This window comes from Engraulis encrasicolus, chromosome 5 (assembly GCF_034702125.1).
Source record: "Engraulis encrasicolus isolate BLACKSEA-1 chromosome 5, IST_EnEncr_1.0, whole genome shotgun sequence".
Lineage (NCBI taxonomy): Eukaryota > Metazoa > Chordata > Actinopteri > Clupeiformes > Engraulidae > Engraulis > Engraulis encrasicolus.
Window position 1 is genome coordinate 27,366,625 of NC_085861.1, and position 21,543 is coordinate 27,388,167.

Consider the following 21,543-nt stretch of genomic DNA (forward strand, 5'->3'; position numbering starts at 1 on the left):
GCTTCATTAAATAAAATAAAACACTGAACTCATCAAATCTAGAATGTATTTGACATCACTGTGAAATTTTAGAGTACAGGCAACCCTTTTGTGATTTACATTGCCATCAAGAGTTAAAGCCTGCCTAGACTAATTGAACAATTCAGTATTTAAATATGCATATTCTTCCAGTTAAGCTAAAGCATCTTCCTTGAATTCAATACCCCACATAAATATATCTCACACACCATACACCAAAGAAAGTAGCAATTTTCCACGTTATTGTTACGCAATGTCAACCCCCCCACTAAATCCAGTCCAGTAGTCTAAGGGAATTCCAGTCCGTGTTTTGCCTGTGTTAGTGTACCTCAGTAAAATGGCTGTATCTCGCTGAGCCTCGTGCTGATCTGATCCATTCCTCGGCTGTAGTCTAGTTCTGTAATAGAACCCCCCACAAATTTGTCGGTAAATTCATTTCTGGGATTGGAAATTACGTGACCAAGCGCCCTCAACACGGAACCCGACCGGATGCCGGATTCAGTCCGGTAGAAGGGGCAGGAATGAGTCAGGACACGGAGAAATTGTGGTAAACTATTGTATTTACATTCAATGTTTAGCGTTTGATTGTGACTGACTCGCCGAGAGGGAGAGGGGTATCATGGCCGCTCAGGTCGCCAGCGCTACCACTCTCAACACCAGCCCGCCTTCAGAACTCAAAAAACCGGATCGAGACCCAAAGGAGGATTCGGTACCGGGAGACAAACAGCATGAAAGTAAGGAAGCGGGATTAGAGAGTGGATCTCCGAGCCGGGGGGAACTGCAGGACGGGGCCGATGTGGGAAATGCAGGGGGAGGAGGAGAGTCGGAGATGAAGAACGGTAACGGGAATCCGTCTCGGGTAAATAATAATCAGAATGATTCCGCGGGGCCCGACGGGAATAATCATCCCGGGATGGTACACCATCATGCATCCGCTTTTCCACCACCTTCATATGGTTACAGTCCGCACTACGGTCGGGCCCCTTTTCATCAACATGGCGGACAACAAAGCCCTGGCATGGCAGCTGCAGCGGGGCCAGGCGCGCTGTCGAGCAACATGATGGACCCATATCAGCCCAATTCTCATGATCACAGCTTTCCCAATCACCAGTTCAACAACTACAGCCCATTCCCTAACAGAACCCCCTACCCCGGCCAAGGATACGCAATGAACTCCCCGCGAAACGCTCAAGCTCAGGCGGCAGGGGGGCAGGCAGCCAAGCAACAGACAGCGGGAGGATCTGCTATGGCTGCATCATACAATAACCCGAGATATAATATGGGAAATCCGCAGCCTACTGCCACACCAACTCTCAACCAACTTCTAACATCCTCAAGCTCAACGAGGGGCTACCCAAACTATCCACCAAGTGATTATAACAACCAGGAAGGGGGTAACAAGGGACCAACAGACTTGGGCAGTAGCGGCCAGTATGGTGGGGGCCATCCGGGTTGGCAACAAAGGACACATCACCCGCCACCCATGAGCCCGGGAAGTACAGGGCAACCACTGGGTAGAAACCAGGTAACCTCTCATTTTCAGACCAGTTTTGTCAGCACTATTCTTCATCGGTGTAGTCTTAATGTAGTCCACAACGTAATGGCCAAGGTATTGTCTATCTAAGACGCTCTAAAATGGCTGCCTCTCTGTTTTTTTAATACACCACCTCATTTAACAGTATTTATTTCACGAGAACAACGCGTCTCCCAGATACCACCGTCCCCCAAATGTTGACTCTATGTTAAAGGTCTGACAACGACGTGTTTTGAGTGAATGAAAGTCTTCATAATGATGTAAAACGTCAGTTAAGGCGTATTTAGCCAACTTGTTTTTCAACGAAGACGGCTTAAATGTAACAAAATTGCTATCCACAGCAAATTCAAGTGGGGAAACGTGTGTACTTTATTGTTCATTAACTGAGAATCTCAATATATAGTTAAAGGTTTGTTTTGCAGAAAGTTTAGACATGTTTGAAAGGTCCTCAAAGTACAAGCTAACCTGGATGCTCATTTGCAAGGCCTGAAAACCTTAGCCTGTTAGCTTTCCTTGCTAACTGTCTCGATCACGAGACATTTGCATGGTTGACTAGTGAAAGGTCTACAAAATGTGTGTAGACGTCGCCGTTTCTTGTCTCGTAGTGACTTATTGTTATCGAGAAAGAGTTTAGACCATGGATAACACGATTCTTCGACTTGGGCTCGCTGGCGCCGAAGCGTTATGTTGCTTGTAAACATTAGGCAAGTGATTTCAGTAAGTGCAGATTGGTTTGCTCTGGGATTTGAATTGTGGAGGTAAAATCCTTCTGTCAAAGCCAGGAGACAGTTGGTCTTGGGTTGACATGCTAGCTGTGATCTGATTGGCTCTCAATCCTGTGCTCTTAGCCATTTATAATTGCATATGATGTAACGCAGTAACAATTTCTTTATAGTGCGTTTATATACCCCTGACACACATGAAGGCTTGCTGATTTTACCCCCCCCCCCTTCACTATGCTCACGATGACCATACATTTTATGGCCTGTTTTTAAATTAGTTCAATTAATTTAGCCACTCGTGGTTAAATGACAGTTGATTGATGAATTACCCTGACACGGTTATGTTGCCAGGGAATGTTTTACCGAATGACTTAATTCCAAACATTGCATGGCATTTCATAAGATGATTTTGTGCATGACAATTATTTGCCACACAACCTCTCTACAGCATGCATATCTCTTCAGGTGTGTGTTTTTGAAAATATACTGTGTAAATACAAAATTATTTTGTTGAGTTGCTACGTCTACACCTCACAAGAGATGCTGCATGTTTGGTTGGCTTTGATGTCAAAGGTGTGACACAGATTTTTGAGACTCTGCTTTTCTTATTCAGCATTTGCAGCAAGACCCCCCCCCCCCCACACACACACACACACACACCTCCTTCTGAAGATGTTGTCAACATTGCAATTTACATGCACAGGCTGATGTCCCTTGAACTGTCTGCAAGTATCATTTTCATCATTTTCCTTTGACTGATGTGTGTGTACTGTTTCAGTAAATTCTGCAATGTGTTTTTTTTTCACTTTGTCCTCAGATGTGTCAAAAATTAACACTAACATTTTTCAGCTCAGGTGTTCGCAACGCCTTGCATGTTCTGCAATATAGTCAGACGCATGGCTCCTGTTGTTTTTACTTGTATACTGAATTAATTTGTGATTTTAGTTATTGTACATTTGTTCTGTGTCAATTTGTAGTTGATCAAATATCGAGGATCCTATTCTGATCTACAGCTGCACATGCCCGCAACATTTTCAGAAAGTGTGAATTTATATGTTTTGGTGAGGCGTTATTGAAGATGATGTTAAAAGGAGTTACTATTGTTTGTGAGAGGCCACTGGTCTCAGGATTTTGTCGGTATTCCTTGTTGTGGATGTGGTGGCATCTTAATGCAGTTTATGAAGAAATTCTTGGAAAAAAGGGTTAAGAATTGAGCTAAATGTCACACATTAAAGTGTTCACCTTTTTCAAATCCATACCGGAATGGCAGCACCCCACCTATTCCTCAAGTCCTGCAGTGTGCAGCTTCTTATGAGTCTTGAGTTTCTGAAGCATCTGCAAGCATATGGGCTGTTACAACTATTTCATCAGCTTCGTAACTTAGAACCAAAAGCATCCACAGTGCACCAGGAGTTCAAGCCACCTATAATGCGAAAGTATACAATCTGTGGTATGATGGTATAATCTCTGAATCCAGAGAGTGGTTGCCAAACTCATCTTGTTCTTACAGTGGAGGAGGGTTGGTGGTTCCATGTCAAACTTCTGGGCATAGAGAGAGAGATGGCACATCCATCATCATGGTTGGTTGTCCAGTTGTGTGGTGTTTGGCAAGAAGTCAAGTCATTACACGTGTGGACCAATTTATACCACTGTGAATGCTATTAAGATTGCAAGGTTCTTTTGGACAGGATGGATAAATTAAGTGTAAGTTTTCTATATTTTCTACATGAAGTAACTTCATCACACAATGTTCAGCTGGATGATGACTTGAGGATGCAGTTAATAAATGTGAAGGGACATGAATTACTGAAAAGAAACAAAGGTGGGAGTACAAATCAGAAGTTTTAAAAACAGGGAACATGGTGTACTTTGTACACTGGTTTAAGCGCATTGATTGAGATCAAAGTTGCATGTAGCCTACATCACACAGCCCAATCAAGCTATTTAAATCCAAATTAGAAGTGTGTGTGTGTTGGAAGAGGGTGAGTGTGAATCTGTAATATCATATTTGAGTGACAGTGTGTAGGCTATGTGTGGCTGCCTGGTTTGTGTTAATATCTGTTAAAAATGCCACCACCCACTCAAAGTTCAACTTGCTGCTTAGATGCCGTCTTGGACGCAGACGTGTTGTACACATAACATTGTCATACATCTGATTTTCCCAAAAATCAGCAATCTGATCAAAACATTAAAGGCACCGTCACTGAACAAAACTGTGTGATTGTGCCATGAGGCAACAACACACATTGTGCTCAGTGCATTGTTCTTTTTTTTGCACATTGCCGGTCACCACTCCACAGGTGTAATTACAGTGTAACTAACTGGCAGTGTGGTCACCAGCAGGTTGCGATACAATAAGCTGAAGTTATTTGCCTAGTGTTTGTGTATAAGTGGTAGTGTAGGTTGACTGTGTAACAGACACACATGTCAAATACGGATATCGAGCAGAATAGTAAGAGTAGCCCAATTAGGTTTTGAATTTTGTGTGTGGAGATTGTTAATTATTTCATTGATTATCCTACATTGTTTATTGTCATGTTCCTTCTGCAGTGCACAGGTGGGAAGAGTTTATGGCACGACTGCAGGGCTGATAGCATTCAGGCTCAGTGCCTGTCTGATTTCAGGCTTGTTATAATTTGTCTGAAGAAATAAATGATAGTCAATTTATGTTTCATTTTTTAGTGAAAAAAAAATGGTTCATTTTTACTAGTAGACTAAACGTAACTTTAGTTACCGGAAGTTGGCATGTCATGCAAATTAGTTGCGCTTGAGCATTTTAGGTGATTGGAACAATAGTGTGGGGGCCACGTGACGACATGTTTTTTTTTAAGTGTCATATCAATATACAATATGTTAGGCCTATATTCTGTCTTCATTTAGGATATTTGACAGTAGATGAATTCATGAATTGGGTTTGTCCTGTACAGGTATTGGATGTTCTTCTGTTATCCCCCTGTGGTGTGGTGGCACTCTGACTGCTGTTGCTTTTTTCAGATGGTGTGAACTGAGCAGCTGTTGAAATCTCATGGAGGGTGTGTCCAGGTCACATCATCACACTTGCGTGGCATAATGATTGCACGATTCTGGTAAAGTTAGACTTAGAATTTAGACTTCCAAGCCGGGGAGATATTTTGTTCTTGGAGAGCAATGTGCAGCAACATGTAGAGCATTACAAGAACTATAAACACTAAAACATGATGCAGCATGGACCAGCATACTGTATATTGCAAACATACAGTACAAACGTCACAGAAGTGTTGACCCAAAGTATAGCCACAGTTAAAATTGGGCCCTAGCCATAGTTTAACATTGGGCATCCCCCACTCTTCCTCCAGCATTCCATGTATGTTGACATAATCACATCAACTTAAACCGCAACACTATTTCAACCAACCACGAAGCTACATAATCTTTTGTGCCTATATCTCCCATTTTGGTGATTGTAAAGGGGCACTGCCCTGTGCAGTTGCCGTTACCCTTAATTTCCCCCGTGGGGATTAATAAAGTTACTCTTACTCATACTTACTATTTTAACAAATTTCAAGGTATTTATATACCATTGCTTTTAGGTCAGCGAGAAATCCCCATTAACATTATTTGGGGGTTGAGTATATAATCTCAGAATTCAAGAAGAGTGGGTATTTTGAAATTGGTGTACATTTTTGCAGAATTTGTTATTGATGCCAATATCTTGTTGGAAGTTAAGTGTTTGGTAAAGTACTGTAACTGTTAAATCATCGCTATGTTGTTAATCGGAAGTTACCTGACAACACATTTGCAGGGACTTGGGGGTTGGTGACTGAGGACCAATATTGTTCATTTTGGGCATCTTGGCCACTGGACAGTGTGTAGTGTGTGCAAGCCCTGCCATTGGATGAAAAAGATAACCATGAAATAGCCCAGGCTAGCTATAATTGGTCGAGTGATGGGATGCTGAAGTGGCATTGAAAAAGTGTGAAAGTAGTGCAGTGGCTATGGAAGTCTGACTCTTCTACAAGGCAACCTGGCGGAGACCGAGGCTCGGAGCGCTTCAAGTTTCAGATAGAAACTCAATTTTCAATTTAATTTGGTTATTGTTAAGCGCCCCCCCCCAACTATCTAATTAATCAAGTCTCCCGCTTGGCCTGGTGGGCCTGGGTCGCCTCAGGCTTGGGATCCCCTTTAGCCCAGCTCAGGCCTGAGATCAAAGCCAAGTCAAGCTCCCTTGTCTGCCTGGTCCCTGTGTGCCACCGTGGGCTAGTGTTTGTGTGTGTGTGAGAGAGAGCGTGAATGGAGAGAGGAGAAAGTGTGTGTGTGCGTGCGTGCGCGCGTGCGTGTGTGTGTGTGTACGTGTGTGTACGTGCGTGCAGGGTGTCAGTGCTCTCCAAGTTGGGATCAGGTTTTCTGGCTGGAGGTGGCGGGCCTGGTCCACCGGGAGACCAGATGGTGCTTGACGGCACAGACCTGTCCTTGGAGGACGAGTCCCCGTCACACACACACACACACACACACACACACACACACACACACACACACACACACACCTTAGAACCTGCTCTTCTGTCAGGCTGCCTTCAGCGCAGCTGTTTTACAATTGCAGGAAAAAAAGAGCCATTCATAAAGTTAAGGGAAACGGGGTCAGCGGACCGTTCCAAACTGGAAGGTTCTTTGTGGAACACAGAAGGTGCTGCTGGTTCCTCTGACAGTACTGCGGTTAGAAACCGTGGCATCATCTGGCAGTACTGGAGGTGATCTTGGGGGATGTGTTGTCTGTGTTAAATTGTGCGACTTGTGCAAGTTTTAACTAGCGGCACTGCCCCTGCTACTACACAAAGTGCATGACGGCTAAAATGAGACATTTCTAGTGATGCCAAAGTAACTGCACTGATGTAAGCTTACTACTAGCCTATTTGAAAAAGAAAGCAAAATGCTTGCAGGGGTTTCAGCTTTTGCCTTGGTGTAGTAGTGTGATCGCAGTAGTTTCATTAGTTTGCACTCTAGTGTGTAAGACTTACTGTGTATCCAATGCATTGTCTGTGTATCCTGTGTGTTGTGTATGGATTGATCTTTGAAGTTTTGCGCCTCAGTGGCATAGTGCAATACAATTCCTCTGTTGTTACAAGTGAGTTCCTCAGTCGGAGGCCCCCTCAGTGGCTTGGCCTAGTAGTGGCTACGATGTGTGCTTTCTTCTGACTGATGTGTTGTGCTGTGCACTTAAACTTATTCTGAATAAACGACCGGTATATGCTGCAATAAACTATGTCTACATGGCACCTTAAGTCAGCTCGTGTAGGCTACGTCATTGCTTAGGGTTCAGTGCTTCATTAGTCTGGGTTGTGTACGTTGTGAATGAGATGCAGTGTTGTGCTGCGAATGTGTGTACATGTGTCTGTGCAAGAATGACTGTGTATGTGTGTAGACTTAGGCCTGTTGTTGGTGAATTGAGCAGCTGGTGAATGGTGTGTGTACGTGCAATAGTGAATCGGCATGGATAATGAAATTTTGTGTTGGACGCATGACTGTTGTGTGTGCATGTGTAGTAGTAGTACAGCAAGGCGGCTGGCAGTAGTTACTCGATGAATGTTGTTGGTTGATGAATATTTTAAAAGGCATTTGCATCAGGAGGACGTGTGGAAGACGTAATGCTGCCTGCCATTGTTGTGATTTCAAATGCATTACATGCAAGTGTGAACTAGATGAGTTGACTAGTGTACACACACGTGTTGTGACGGTGTGTGTATACAGTGTGTGTAGACGGCTCACTTACACACTGTGTGTGTGTGTGTGTGTGTGTGTGTGTGTGTGTGTGTGTGTGTGTTGGATAGATGGGTTGACTCACTGTGTGTGTGTGTGTACAGTGTGTGTAGACTGCTCACTTACACGCAAGGTGTGTGTGTGTGTGTGTGTGTGTGTGTGTGTGTGTGTGTGTGTGTGTGTGTGTGTGTGTGTGTGTGTGTGTCTGCATTTGTCTGATGAACCGAGAGCAGTAGCTCACTTCATCAGTTCTGCTGCTACTACTAGGCTAACCCTCCTCTCTGTCTCCCTCCCTCTATCTCTCTCTCTCTCCCCCTCCCTCTCCTCCATCCCTCCTCCACGTCCCCAGCCGCCCTGTTAGCCAATCAGAGGGCTAGTCCAGCGGCATCTCCCCTGCCAACAGATCCTTCACTTTATCTTATGCTGATTAGCCATGTGCCTGCCCTTATTTATTTCATTTCATTATGTTCAACTTGCCAAATGTCACGAAAGGCTCGTTCCCGCGCGCACGCACACACACACACACACACACACACACACACACACACACACACACACACACACACACACACACACACACACACACACACACACACACACACACGCCCCACCCTCCCCTCGCAGCCACTATGCACACATTCCAAAGAAAATAACAAAAGGGGATTTGACTTCTTTCTGTTGTCCCCATCTCCCCCCCTTCTCTCCCTCTCTTTCTCCCTCTCTTTCTCCCTCTCTCTCTCTCTCTCTCTCTCTCTCTCTCTCTCTGTCTCTCTCTCTCTGTCTCTCTCTTGCTCGCTTGTTCTCCCTTTCTTCTCTCTCTGTCTCTCGCTCTCTCTCGCTCTCTCTTTCTCGCTCTCTCTCTCTCTCTCTGTCTCTCGCTCTCAGTCACACACACACACTCGTATTTTCTCTCTTTTCCTTCATCCTTTCTTTCCCATTTCCATCCTGCACCCACTTAGCCGTCACAGTTGTATTTCTCTCTCCCACATGGCGTATGCTGTTTGCATTCAGAGCCCAGATTACAGGCATGCATGCATGCATCCATAGACTTGAAGGCAGCGTATTGCTAATATATCCACCTGGGCTTGAGCCTAAGCTTGCATGTTCTTGGCCTTTTTGCCATGATATTTATTTGCAATTTATAACGCTAGGCCGGAGCTTGATTTTTTTTTTTTTCATTTGTTAAAGTCCAGCCACGTTTGCTTCATTTGGATGGCATGGTATGGAAGCATGTTAAAGGGCGCCTCTGTAGGTCGTTTTTCCACGTAATGTTCCGTTCAGGTCCACGTCGGTCGGAGTGCAGTGCAGTGCAGTGCAGTGTGGCTAGTAGTAAGTAATGGAAACTGAGTGGGTCTCCAGAGTGTATCTGAGGGCCTCCTCCTCCTCCTGCTCCATAGCCTCCCCCCTTGACTACAGTGGAGAAAGTGGAAAGTGGAACATTACCTACATAAGCAGCCATCTGTAGAGCCCTCACTAGACACACTAGGGGAGGGAATCAAGGTGCCTGTGTGCACTGCTCGTGTGTGCGTCCGTGCATGTGCGTGCATGTGCGAGCATGTGCATGCGTGCGTTTACTACCCTTCACTGGACTCTTTCCATGGACTGTGGTCCAAATAACAAGGCTCTAAAAATAGCTCATGACTTACTGTACACACACACACACACACACACACACACACACACACACATCAGTATACAACACCGACAGCGTGGGTTGGGGTTCATTTTGACTGAGTAACTGTAGGTCAAGTTATCTGAGGTCTTATCTGTTGAAAAAGCATGTTGTATTAGAAATGCGCCAAGGAACTAATTTGGTACAGTTCTGTTGTAAATGAGTTTCTCCGACATGGCATTTTTCCTCGTATGACTTAACGTACCTACACAGGCTATCACTTGATTTTACCTATGTCTGACGTAAACGCTCTAGTTATTTCTACTTCAACAAGACGTAGCTTTCATACATCTTAAACGTGGCTGGTAGACATCATTTTAGATAAAATTGTTCCTTTAATGGAGAATTTAGGATTTGCGTTCATTGTTTTCCTGTTTACTTGCCTGTGGGGGGCTAGGGTGGCTGGATATTTTGAGAACATCGTTGGAAGTGCACTTTTCACTTTGTTTACTAGCCAGCAAGCTAGCTAGTAGCTACTGACTTAATGTCAGCTGTCGAAGGCTTGGAGCTTTCTCTTGAGTCTCTCGTCTCCATTATTTTGCTATGGTGGTTACCGAATCACACACGGAACACACACACGCAGGCAGAGTAAAAGCATGTGCTGTTGCAGGAGCAGCGCAAGGGAAGAGTCTTTGCTTCTGAGAGTCTCAGAATTTAAAAGCTCAAAAAAATCTCGATAAATTCGACATGTCTATTTTGAGATGTCTTCTCTCTATATCGTAAATGGTTTTGGTGAACATGCGGAAAGTCAGATAATCAATTCCATTGGTCATTGTGATTTCACAATGCACACTACAAACATGTACAAACCTTTGAATTTGAACTCATCACACTGGGAGGCTATGACGGCCATTCTTACCTTTTCCAGTCATCTTACCCATATTCAAGCGACTGGAATGTGGTTGCTGTTCGATAAGCATGACCGCTAGGTTTAAGTTATAGAACACATTCCCAATGCAGTTCAGATTTAATCATGGCACACCAGAGTTTACTAAACTGGGTCTGTTTTGTAGTTCCTCATAGGGCTGGGCGATATGGAAAAAAAACTAGATCACGATATGGATTACTTTATATCACGATAACGATATATATCACAATATAGCACAATTACATACGTTTTCAGTTATTCTCTTTATTTGCTCTTCATTTCTTTAAAATCTTTTGAGTGTTATTTTTTCCGTTACATGAACTTATAGTGTGTATTGTGACAACATGAAATGTAATTAAATGTCATTTTATCAGTTGTATACAATTGAATATCACGATATAAACAATATAGAATAAAGGTCACGAATATACACTTTTATATCACGATAGCGATATATATCGTCATATTGCTCAGCCCTAGTTCCTCAGTCTCCATTCAACCATGCCCTTTAGGGAAGACGGGTAGGGTCTCACCTGTTGCGCAGAATTTTGTCATGGTGACTTGAGTTGGTGCCTTTCTAGAAAGATCAAATGCATTTGAATGAAGTAAGCTTAATAACCTAGTTGATACTGTGCAGAAATCAACACACTCTAGGGGAGTTCTCAGCATTTGTGCTCTGGTGGTGTTTGGGCTGTTTTCAGGAACAGTTGTAGGTTTGTGCTTCATAATGACTGACTGCTATATTTCCTCACAAGTAGTATCAAGCTCTCCAGTTTAAGCCTGACGGTAGGGACACATGACGCGAATTTGGCCAAGCGAAGCCAACTTCGCCATTCACTCCTATGAGAGAGGCGAAGGCAAGCGAACAGGAGCGAAATTATTAAAGAAAGTTTAATGTTATGCAAATGAGGAGCGAATTCGCCTGCCGCGGCCCAATCAAATCAACAACATAACTGTTCCATTCCATTTGATTCGCTGCGACGACCTGATGACGGTTGAATTTCGCCTCTCTTCGCTTCGCTCGCTTCGTTTCCTATGTGTCCCTACCGTGACGCTCCGTATACACTGCATTGACCTAGGTGCCTGGAGCAACATAGACGCTGCATTCAGGCTCTTGAGATTTGAGTTTTTTTATTTAAAATGTGGGTGTGTAGTGTACGTTAGAACCATAGGAAGAATGTGGATTGATGAGCATGTAGCTTAAACGGTGCTTCCCTGCATCCTCATCCACGACCAAGCCATGTGGCCAAAGTTACTCTAGCGAAGTTATTTCACTTGGCGGTCATCTTGGCAACGCCTTCGGGCATTTATTTTGGATAAGGAAGACCAGACCCTCTGAATGAATGAGGGAACACAAGTTATGGACTCTTGGATAACTTGGTAGTGAAACTGCCATGAACAAGTTGATTATTAGCTTCTACTTTAGGTTCTTGTGTATCAAAATTGCGCTGTTAAATCCCCTTTTGTCGTGAGTGAGTTACTTTGGCACCGCCCAGGCACAGTGTATAACGGCACAAGAGCAACATTGGAGCGCTGCTTGTTCAACGTGACATAAGGCTGGTGGGATATGCATACTGCCGCTACGAACTGTCCTATTTCATCTCTTTGTGGATGATTTCTTAAAAGCTTAATGCTCTGTGTTTTCTTAGAAAGATGTAACCTCACGTCTATCCAGAGCGACTTAGTGTTTTTAGACCCAGGGAGAGTCCATCTCTAGCATAGTATCATCCATAACAAAAGCCTCTGCAAGTGCATGTAATTCATGTAACGGCATGCATAGTTGTAGCAGATGCGTGCTAGAGAGCTCCTGTGTTTTCTTTTTCTCTGTGGGAACTGGGAACCTGTTTGAAAAGACTCATCTGAAGCCGGTATGCTTGAGGAGACCTTCAGTCTGAGCACTGTACACTTCCCTCTTTTTATTTTTTTTCCTTTTATTTTTTTCCCCTCGCTCACTTTCCTTCTCTCTCTCTCTCTCTCTCTCTCTCTCTCTCTCTCTCTCTCTCTCTCTCTCTCTCTCTCTCTCTCTCTCTCTGAAACGTTGTCCAGCAGGCGTGGGACCTCGCTCTCTCTCTCTCTTACTCCGCGCTCTCGCTCGCTCTCTCACTCACACACCCACACACACTCCTCCACCCCCCATCCCTCCCTCTCCCTCTGTGGCTGGTGTCATTCATTCAGTGCCAAGATTGCCTCCTTTAAAAAAATAAAAACATGAGAGAGAGAGAGAGAGAGAGAGAGAGGGAGGGAGCAGAAAAAAATCAGGAAAAGCTGGCTTGGCCCTGGCTCAAACGGGAGCACAGCTGGGATGTGTTAAATATTCGGCAGACTGCCCTCTGTTTCAGATGAGTTATATATAGTAGCGCTCCACTTCCTTAACCAGGGCTGTGTAAGGTAACGCACAGGTTAATGAGCGTGGGAAAAACGCATACCCTAGCTTTCTCCTCCCTCTATCTCTTTATCTCTCTCTCTGTCTTTATCTCTCTCTCTGTCTTTATATATCTCTCTCTCTCTCTCTCTTTTTCTCTCTCTCTCTCTCTCTCTCTCTCTCTCTCTTTTTCTCTCTCTCTCTCTCTCTCTCTCTCTCTCTCTCTCTCTCTCTCTCTCTCTCCATCTCTCTCTCTCTCTCTCCATCTCGCTCGCTCTCTCTCTCTTGCTCTATATCTCTCGCTCTCTTGCTCTCTCTGGTCAGCTTAACTGACTTTTCCTTTCTTCTTATCAGTCTGCTCTCTGAAATATCTCTGTCTTGTCTGAGTGCCCCAGGTATTCAGGGGTGACCTCTTGTTCTGGGTTGCTGTAGTACAATTCCTCTTCTCAGCCGCTGGACTTAAGTGTGTGTGACACGCGGCATAAGTCACTCCTCAAATGCTGTAATTTTTCCCCACATGTATCTCCTTGTTAGACACTACAAGAACAGTTATTGGCACCCTATCTGGACCAGAGAATTTGAGGAGTGAACTCGGACGACATCAGAAAGGAGTTTGTGCAGGAGATTGTTGTCGGTCATTCTGTGAATCCTGTGCTTGACCAATATCCCATGGATGGTGCCACAGGTCCTTTGTGACTAGAAACAGAGTGTACCGGTATTAAACCAAAAGTGGGAAGTGCACCATAGTGGAAAAAGCAGGACCATAACACACTGCTTCAGTGATGAGCTTCGGCGAGCCTTAAGCCTAATTGCTGTTCGCAACAAGCCACATGCTCGCTTTTGGCATAAAGGGTTCTGAATTTTTCTGTTTTTTTATTTTTATAAAAATCGCTGTATTTGGCCAATGCCAAGGCAGAGTAGAATGCACCTCATGACCTAGTTATACAGGGCCACACTGGGAAAAGACCACCCAGACTAAAGCCAAATCAAACAAGTCTGAATCGGTGAACTACCGTAACAGCCCCTATATAGCAGCATCCTTGGAAATGGTTAGAATTGTCTTCATGGGCCAACGTGACTTCATTTTCTCAAGACCCTTGACCCAGTTTATGTGTGTGTAAAGATCTTGCCTCAAGAGAGCTTCCCTTCTGTGTAGTGTTTTTGAAGGGTCTGTTTTGTACCCTGGGCCTCTTGAAGTTATGGCTTGTGAGCGCCTTGCTTCTCCTGCTTATCTGGACAGTGATGCCGGGATGAGACGGCAGTATTTAGTGTACTCTCTCGCCAAACTCCTCTCTCCCTTTTTTTCCTACCTTTTATCTCACTTGTCATTTTCAGTTCAACCGTTTCTTTGGATTTGGATTTTTTTTGGATGCAGAGCTGTAGCTTACTGTTGCCATCCAGGTAACTGGGGTTGTTTTGAGATTTTCAGTGCCTGGGTGAAGTTAATGCAATGCAATTTCTCCTATTCCAAGACTGATATCTTCTGGATTCAATGTTCAAGTACCATGCTAAGTGAAAAACAACAATACAGTTTGACATGTAGAACATATTTGGTTTAACCCTGCATTTATATCAGTGATTTTCAAACAAACCTGTTTATTCAAATCCATTCATACTGCTGATGGACAGCAATAGGTACACACACACACACACACACACACGCACACACACACACGCACACCCCTCTGCTCTGACCTCCTCATGCCACATCAGTCCCTGATGTCACAGCCATCTCTGTCCATCAACCAGTAGAGGATGTAGTGCGAGGGAGAGGGTGCATGAAGGTGCTAGTCACACTGTGCCAGCTCAGGGCCTTTGATATGTCAGTCATGCTGTACGCCTCTCACACTTCCTTGCTGGCTTCCTGCAGTCTGACCAGAGACAGCTCTCGTGTGTGGTTGGGTGTAAATGGGGCGTTTTGTGTAGTAATCAAGAATCGAGCGTGGTGTTTTGTCTGTATAACTACTACGTTTGTGTGTGTGTGCGTGCGTGCGTGGTGTTTCACAATGACAGATTGTGATTTTCAGTTTCATAATGGTGCATACTGCATAATAGTGATTAACCCTTTCTCTGCCTGCCTCTCTCTCTCTCTCCTTCTGCCGCTCCACAGCCTCCAGGCTCCATGGATCAGTTGAAGATGCGAGGGCAGCCGTACGGCCCCGCGGGCCCCTACTCCCAGCAGCCCCACCAGGGCCCTCCTGGTCCCCAACAGGGTGGGCCCTACCCTGGGCAGGGCTACGGACCCCCAGGGCCCCAGCGCTACCCCATGGGCCTGCAGGGACGCATGCAGTACGGACAGCAGGTCAGTGCTTATCTTTTGTAGAGGTTGCACTTGTTGTGGTTTGTATGGTGTGGCTTGTACGTTTTTTTTTGGCTTTTATTATGATTATTTTATTTAGGATGGGATAGAGAGAGAGAGACAGGAAATGAGTGGGAGAGAGAGATGGTGAAGAAGGATCGGGAAATGAGGTCGGTCCCGAACCCGGATTCCCGGACTTAGGGTATGGCTCCCACTGAGCCACGGCCACCGCAGGCGTATTCCTTTTTAAACGTGATGGGATTCTTTACCTATGTTGGTCCATTAGTCAGTTCAAAAACCGTTTGCTTTTTGGAGGGTTTGCCCGCAAAGTAACTTAGATCTGTTGACCGGCTCTTCCCTTCTGGTTTGCCCCATCGTTCAGTCATTGTGCTGGTTTTGATTATTAATTTGATTATGGCTAAGCTTAATCATCAAGCTGTGTGGTTCTTTTGATGGCTAGTCTGGTGGAATGCCATTTGCATTGTTGTTTGATTGTCAACGTGAAAAGGTATTGATTGTCAGTAAAGGAATAATTGTCAGAACAGCCAAATGTGGCAGGTCAAGTTTGTCATCCTGAGTGCTCCGCTGCCTTACCTGCTGCTGTGAGTCATACCGTATTTTGAATATGAAACCAAAAATGAAGTCTATGGGAGCTACAATTTCGCTATTTTCACATAGCGCTTCTTTTCACTGATAAAGTCTATCCATTGAAGTCTAGTCAGTAACTGAAACGGAAAACTAGAAGGTGGAAATGCCCAATAACTTCAGTAGACCTGATTTCGCTATTTGTTGTGTGTCGTGTGTCACGTCTCTGCTGCCTGCTACATGCATGTAAAGGAATTCAGTCTTGCCCATAGGACATTTGGTAGTCAACATGGGTGGGGGCGGTCAGTCCGATTCAGACACGTGACTCCCATCACTGGAAAGGCTATGTTGTATCCAGTTTCTTATTTAATGTGGTATGAAACCCCAAGAAATTAAACAAACGTCTTGTAAAGCAAAAGTGTTGCATTTACGTCCCCCAAAATCTCAGATCATCTCAGGGGATTTGGTCAAGGTGGTAGGTGTGTGACGTTAAGGTGGTAGGTGTTTGTCAAGGTGGCCGCCTTAACTGTTGAGTGCTTCACTGGACACCTGAACACTGGAATTTCTTTATGTAGACTTAAGCTCTTGTAGTAAACATAGTACAGCACAGTAATCTCCATCAGACGAAGAGGTGAGAGCTCCAGCAGCTTTGCCGCTTATCTGTTATATATCGTGTCTTACCTGCGAATCTATTGTATCGTCTCTGTCTACAGATGGCCTTGTACGTAAACATGACCTCAAGTAGCAGTCTACATTGAATGGGATGACAATACAGTCAATAAAAAGAGGCTATGTAAACGGCTGATGAATGGCACTATGCTTTGCTTGTTGCACGCTGTTTCACATTCTTGCGCGTCTTGTTGTCTCCTTCCACACCTAGCCTTTGACATAATCTTGACATAGTAGCAGTATACATTCAATAGAATACAGGACATTGGCTAAAAGGATAAAAACTGCTGATTAAATGTGTTAAGCTTATGGTATGTGCTGTGTCTGTTGTGTGTTGTTGTGTGTTGTTGTCTCACCTGCTTCCCAGTCCTGTTGTGTCTGTCCACAGATGACATTTTACATGAACTTGATTTAGGAGTATACATAGAGATGAACACGGGATAAACTGCTTATAAAATGCACTATGCTGCTATCTATGCCTGTTGCACGCTGTCTCACCTGCTTACCTGTTTCATCGTCTCCTTTCACAGATGGCCGGTTACGGCCAGCAGGGACCAGGTGGCTACGGAGGCCAGGGCCAGCAGCCCTACTACGCCCAGCAGGGCCAGCACCCGCACCCGGGCCCACAGCCCTCCCCTTACGGCCAGCCCCCCGGCTCCCAGCCCGGGGCCCAGACCCCCTACGGCCAGCCGCCCCACCCCGGCCAGCCGCCCTCCGCTCATGGCCCCGGGGGCCCCGGCTACCCTGGGCAGCCTCACATGCCGCCCCACGCCCAGGGCCCCATGGGCGGGCCCTCGCAGGGTCCGCCCCAATCCCAGGGCCCGCCGTACTCTCAAGGCCAGCACCCGCAGCAGCCGGGGCCCCAGCATCCCCAGCAAGGGCCCCAGCATCCCCAGCAAGGGCCCCAGCACCCCCAGCAAGGTCCGCACCCCCAGCAAGGTCCGCACCCCCAGCAAGGTCCGCACCCCCAGCAAGGGCCACAGCATCCCCAGCAAGGGCCCCAGCAACACCCTCAAGCACCACAGCAGCAGCAACCGCAGCCTCAGCATCCACCAGGACAGGGGCAGGGGCCGGGCCCGAGCCCGGGGCAGCAAGGTCCTCCCCAGGCCAGCCAGTCCCCTTACTCTGCCCAGCAACAGCAGCAGTCGTCTCAGCAGCAGCCCCCCCAGAGCCAGCCCCAGGCCCCGCCGCAGTCGCAGGCGAGCTCTCAGGCTCCTCCGGCCTCGCAGGCCCAGCCCAGCTACCCTCCGCAGCAGCAGCAGCAACAGCAGCAGCAGGGCACCGTGCCTCCCTCTTCTCAGGGGCCGCCCACCCAGACCTCCACGGCCTCCTCTGCCCAGCAGCAGGCCCCGGGGCACGGGCCGTCTGGACCGTCCGGACCTTACTCGCAGAACGCTCAGCAGCAGCAACAGCAACAAACACCGCAGCAGCAGCAGTCGCCTTATCAGCGATTTCCTCCTCCTCCACCTCAGGTAAAACTCAGATTTCTATTTTTTATTAAGGTGATTGTTTTTGTTTGTGTGCATGCTCAGGAGATGTGTGCAGCTGGTGTATTTGAATAGTAATGGTGGTGTTAAGCTTAACGATCGAAGTACATGAATTCAGTTTGGTGGCTGAGGTGTGTGTGTGTGTGTGTGTGTGTGTGTGTGTGTGTGTGTGTGTGTGTGTGTGTGTGTGTGTGTGTGTGTGTGTGTGTGTGTGTGTGTGTGTGTGTGTGTGTGTGTGTGTGTGTGTGTGTGTGTACAAGAATGATTCAATTCACAGTTTCTGATGTAATTTATGCTGGAGAGTGGATTTGACTATCGAATTTTCCAGGTTATTTTTTATCTCTTTGTTGGATGCAGTGGCTAAAAGGACTCAAAGTGGTGAAAAGTGGAATATTTACAGGAGGCAGTGGAGTTCTTTTCAGACATTCTAGGATTTCTGGCCCGTGGAAAGCTCAACGCTCACTGCCTAAAAAAATCCAAGACAAAATAAATCTGTCAAAGCGGTCGAACCCTCAACACACCCTCTTATGCTATGTTCACACCAAGAGCGACCTACGCTAACTGAGCGATGGAGGTCATTATTTCTCTATGGAGGGTAAGCAAACTGGTCGACCAGAGCGAATTCGCCAAGGGCGAAGCGCACGGAGCGACCATAGCGAATTTCGACAATTAAAGTCAAGGTAATATTATGGTAAAGAGCTATGACGCGGTTTGGCGAAACCCAATTGGAATGTTCATATCGCTGAATGTCCCAGGCTGTCCCAGGCTGGCAAGCTAGAGACATTATGTGATCAGCTAAATCAAACACCTCAATGTCACGTCTAGACTGTATAAAGGGAATTCATGGCGAAACCTTTTCAGCTTCCTCCGCTACCGGGCAGTGTAGGTCGCCCTTGGTCTGGACGCAGCATCACTCACACACACACACACACACACACACACACACACACACACACACACACACACACACACACACACACACACACACACACACACACAGACACACAGACACACACACACACGTCTCTGGCATCAGGCTTCATTACATCAACCTTGTGCCACAGGTTGTTGATTTTGATTGGTTAGTGATTGTGGAATTGTACCTTTGTCAAACTGCAACAGCCCAGATTGAGGGCAGAGACGCTGGAAACGGTGGGACTGTTGGAAGGCCCAGAGAGCCTAGCCTAGGCCCTCAGACGGATTATGGTACAGGGTTTGAAATGATTTGCTTTGGAGTGGGGGAGTGGGGGTTGGGTGCGCCTCTCAGGCCATGTTCATGGTGTCTGCATCGTGATTGTGCATTTGCGCTGTGCAGATTTGCGCGGAATACTCATGAACGGCCATCCGGGTACTTTGCTCTTAAATTTGCGTTACGCCCCTTTATGGGTGAAAACAAACCGAATGTCTCATTGACTTACATGCTACATCGGCTAGCCTAAATGAACACATTCCATGCTTCAGCCACGGCTGTTTGGCTATATTATTGAGCCGGCAACACAGCACGTTTTCGGCATGTTGCGCGTGAACAACGCTAGTCTACAGGTCCGTATCTTTCGTTTATTAAGCCCCAAAATCACCAATTGACTTGCATGGGTTGTTTTCCCCCACAAATGGGCGTAACGCACATGGAAAACGTCACGCCGTTCATGAGTAGACGGCATCACGAACATGGCCACAATTTCGAGTTTCCCCAACAGACAAGAAAACATGGCGTCTCAAGAGTATGGCATGTGTGTTTCTTGGTGAGGTTTAGACCAACCTGAGACAGAGAGAGTTGTTGCGTAACACCTTATTTTGCAGATGGCGATTGTTTGTGTGGAAAGGTAAGAATTGAGGTGTTTGCATAGCAGCAGTGGAGTAGCGCAGAGATACGTTGTTGATCCCAAAGGAAATGTTCTAAGGTCATTTTCTGCAAAGGAATATGTGAGAAGACGTTGATATGTTGTCTTCAGTGTCGGACGATTCGATGCTTTCGCCTTGGTGTTAGAGCAACGCACTGTATAGACAGAAGCTTTCTCTACACACCTGAGAGTGTGTGTAGGTGGAAGGAATGTGTGTATGGTCTTTCTGCCGTCAAAGCTTTTCTACAGAGTCAGCGCCATGCAAATTGTGTTGGTTAAACGTAAAAAGTTGGTGCCGTGCACGTGTGTTTTTTAGATAAGTCGCTCTGATATCTTCTGGGAGGTTCTGACACCTCTCCTTATACCTCCTCCCCTCTTCTCCACCTGCCCCGTCACACCCCTCTCCCCTCTTCTACCTCTTCTTCTCTTGTTCTCTCTCTCCTCTTCATCCCATTTCTTATCCACACGTCTGCTCTCCTTTCTCTGGTCCTCCTCTCATCCCTCCTCCTCTTCTTCTTTTTTTTTCTCCTCTTCTCCTCCCTCCTCCCTCCATCATCTTCTCTTCCACCTTCTCATCCTCCTCTTCCCCGCTGCTCTCTGCTCTCCTCTTTTGCTCTCTGATGGCTCTGACCTCTTTTTCTCCCTTTCAATCTCTTGACTCCTTTTTCCTCATCCTTCTCCCCCTTTCTCCTCTTCCTCTCACTGTCCACACTTCCACTCCTCCTCGGTTTTCTCCACCTCCTCTCTTCTTCCACCTTTTCGCTCTGTTCTTCTCCTCCTCATTTCTCTCTTGATCCTCTGCTCCTCCTCGTCCTCTTTCTCCTTCTCATTCTGTCTCCTCCTCTTCCTCCTCCACCTCCTGAATTCTCTCCTCCTCCTCCTCTCCTTCTCATCCCCCACTCTCTATCTCTTCCTCTCTAACTTCTCCCCCTCCCTCTCCTTCTCCCCTGCCACCCCCCCCTCTCCTCCTCCTTCTCACCTCCTCTCTTCCTGCCCTCTTCCTCTCTGTCTTCCTCTTCCTCTTCCTCCTTCCCCTCCCCCACTCCTCCTCCTCCCCACTCCTTCCTCCTCCCTTCTCCTCATCCCCATTCTCATCCCCATCCTCATCCTCCTCATCCTCTTTCTCCCCATTGCTGCTGCTCCTCCTCACAGCAGGAGCTGTCCCAGGAGTCCTTCAGCTCCCAGTCCTCCAGTGCTCCGGCGTCCAACCCGCCGCTGGCCTCCAGCAGCAAGAGTGCCACTGGCTCGGAGGACGCTGCTGGCATGCAGGGGCGGCCCTCCAGCCTCCCTGTGAGTGACCCTCACACTTCCTCCCTCACACATCCCACTCTCTAGCTGTCTGTCTATCTCTCTCAAGCTCACTCTTTCTATCTTTCTCTTTTCTTTACCCCCTTCTCTCACTTCTCTGTGCATTTTATGTGTGCGCGCTGCTCTGATGCGTTGCTCAGTTTCCCCAACACTCACACATGCACGTACGTACGCAAGCACACAAACGTGCTCTCCCATACGCTTCTCTTGCCGATGAAATAAACTCTTGGCCAAAGCTGTGTTTGCTGGATGGTTGGTTGTTCTTCTCAGATGTTGGGGTGGGGGGTATTCCTTACAAGAGTATCCATCATAATTATATTGATTTGGCTGGCACAGTGCTTCTTTTTTTGTTGTTTTGCTTCGCTTCTGATGAAAGCCTTTGTAGCTTTTCTGGGTTGCTGTAATTGGTCATGGCCCAAGGAAGAAAGACCATTTCAGACGTGTG

At 46.4% G+C, this 21,543-nt stretch overlaps 1 protein-coding gene across 6 annotated transcripts in view; it reads left to right on the forward strand.

Moving 5' to 3' along the window:
* The first annotated feature begins 321 nt into the window (after positions 1–321).
* The window catches only part of arid1aa (AT-rich interaction domain 1Aa), a 54,688-nt gene continuing 33,466 nt past the window's right edge, over positions 322–21,543 (forward strand). For 3 of the 6 annotated variants that reach the window (XM_063199036.1, XM_063199039.1, XM_063199037.1), the window contains exons 1-4: positions 322–1,543; positions 15,020–15,211; positions 16,993–17,934; positions 20,943–21,080. In XM_063199036.1, the coding sequence (XP_063055106.1) occupies positions 638–1,543; positions 15,020–15,211; positions 16,993–17,934; positions 20,943–21,080 (2,178 nt within the window). In that variant the 5' untranslated portion in view covers positions 322–637. The remainder of the gene's footprint in view (positions 1,544–15,019; positions 15,212–16,992; positions 17,935–20,942; positions 21,081–21,543) is intronic. The other 3 variants (XM_063199040.1, XM_063199038.1, XM_063199041.1) reach the window with 3 other exon arrangements.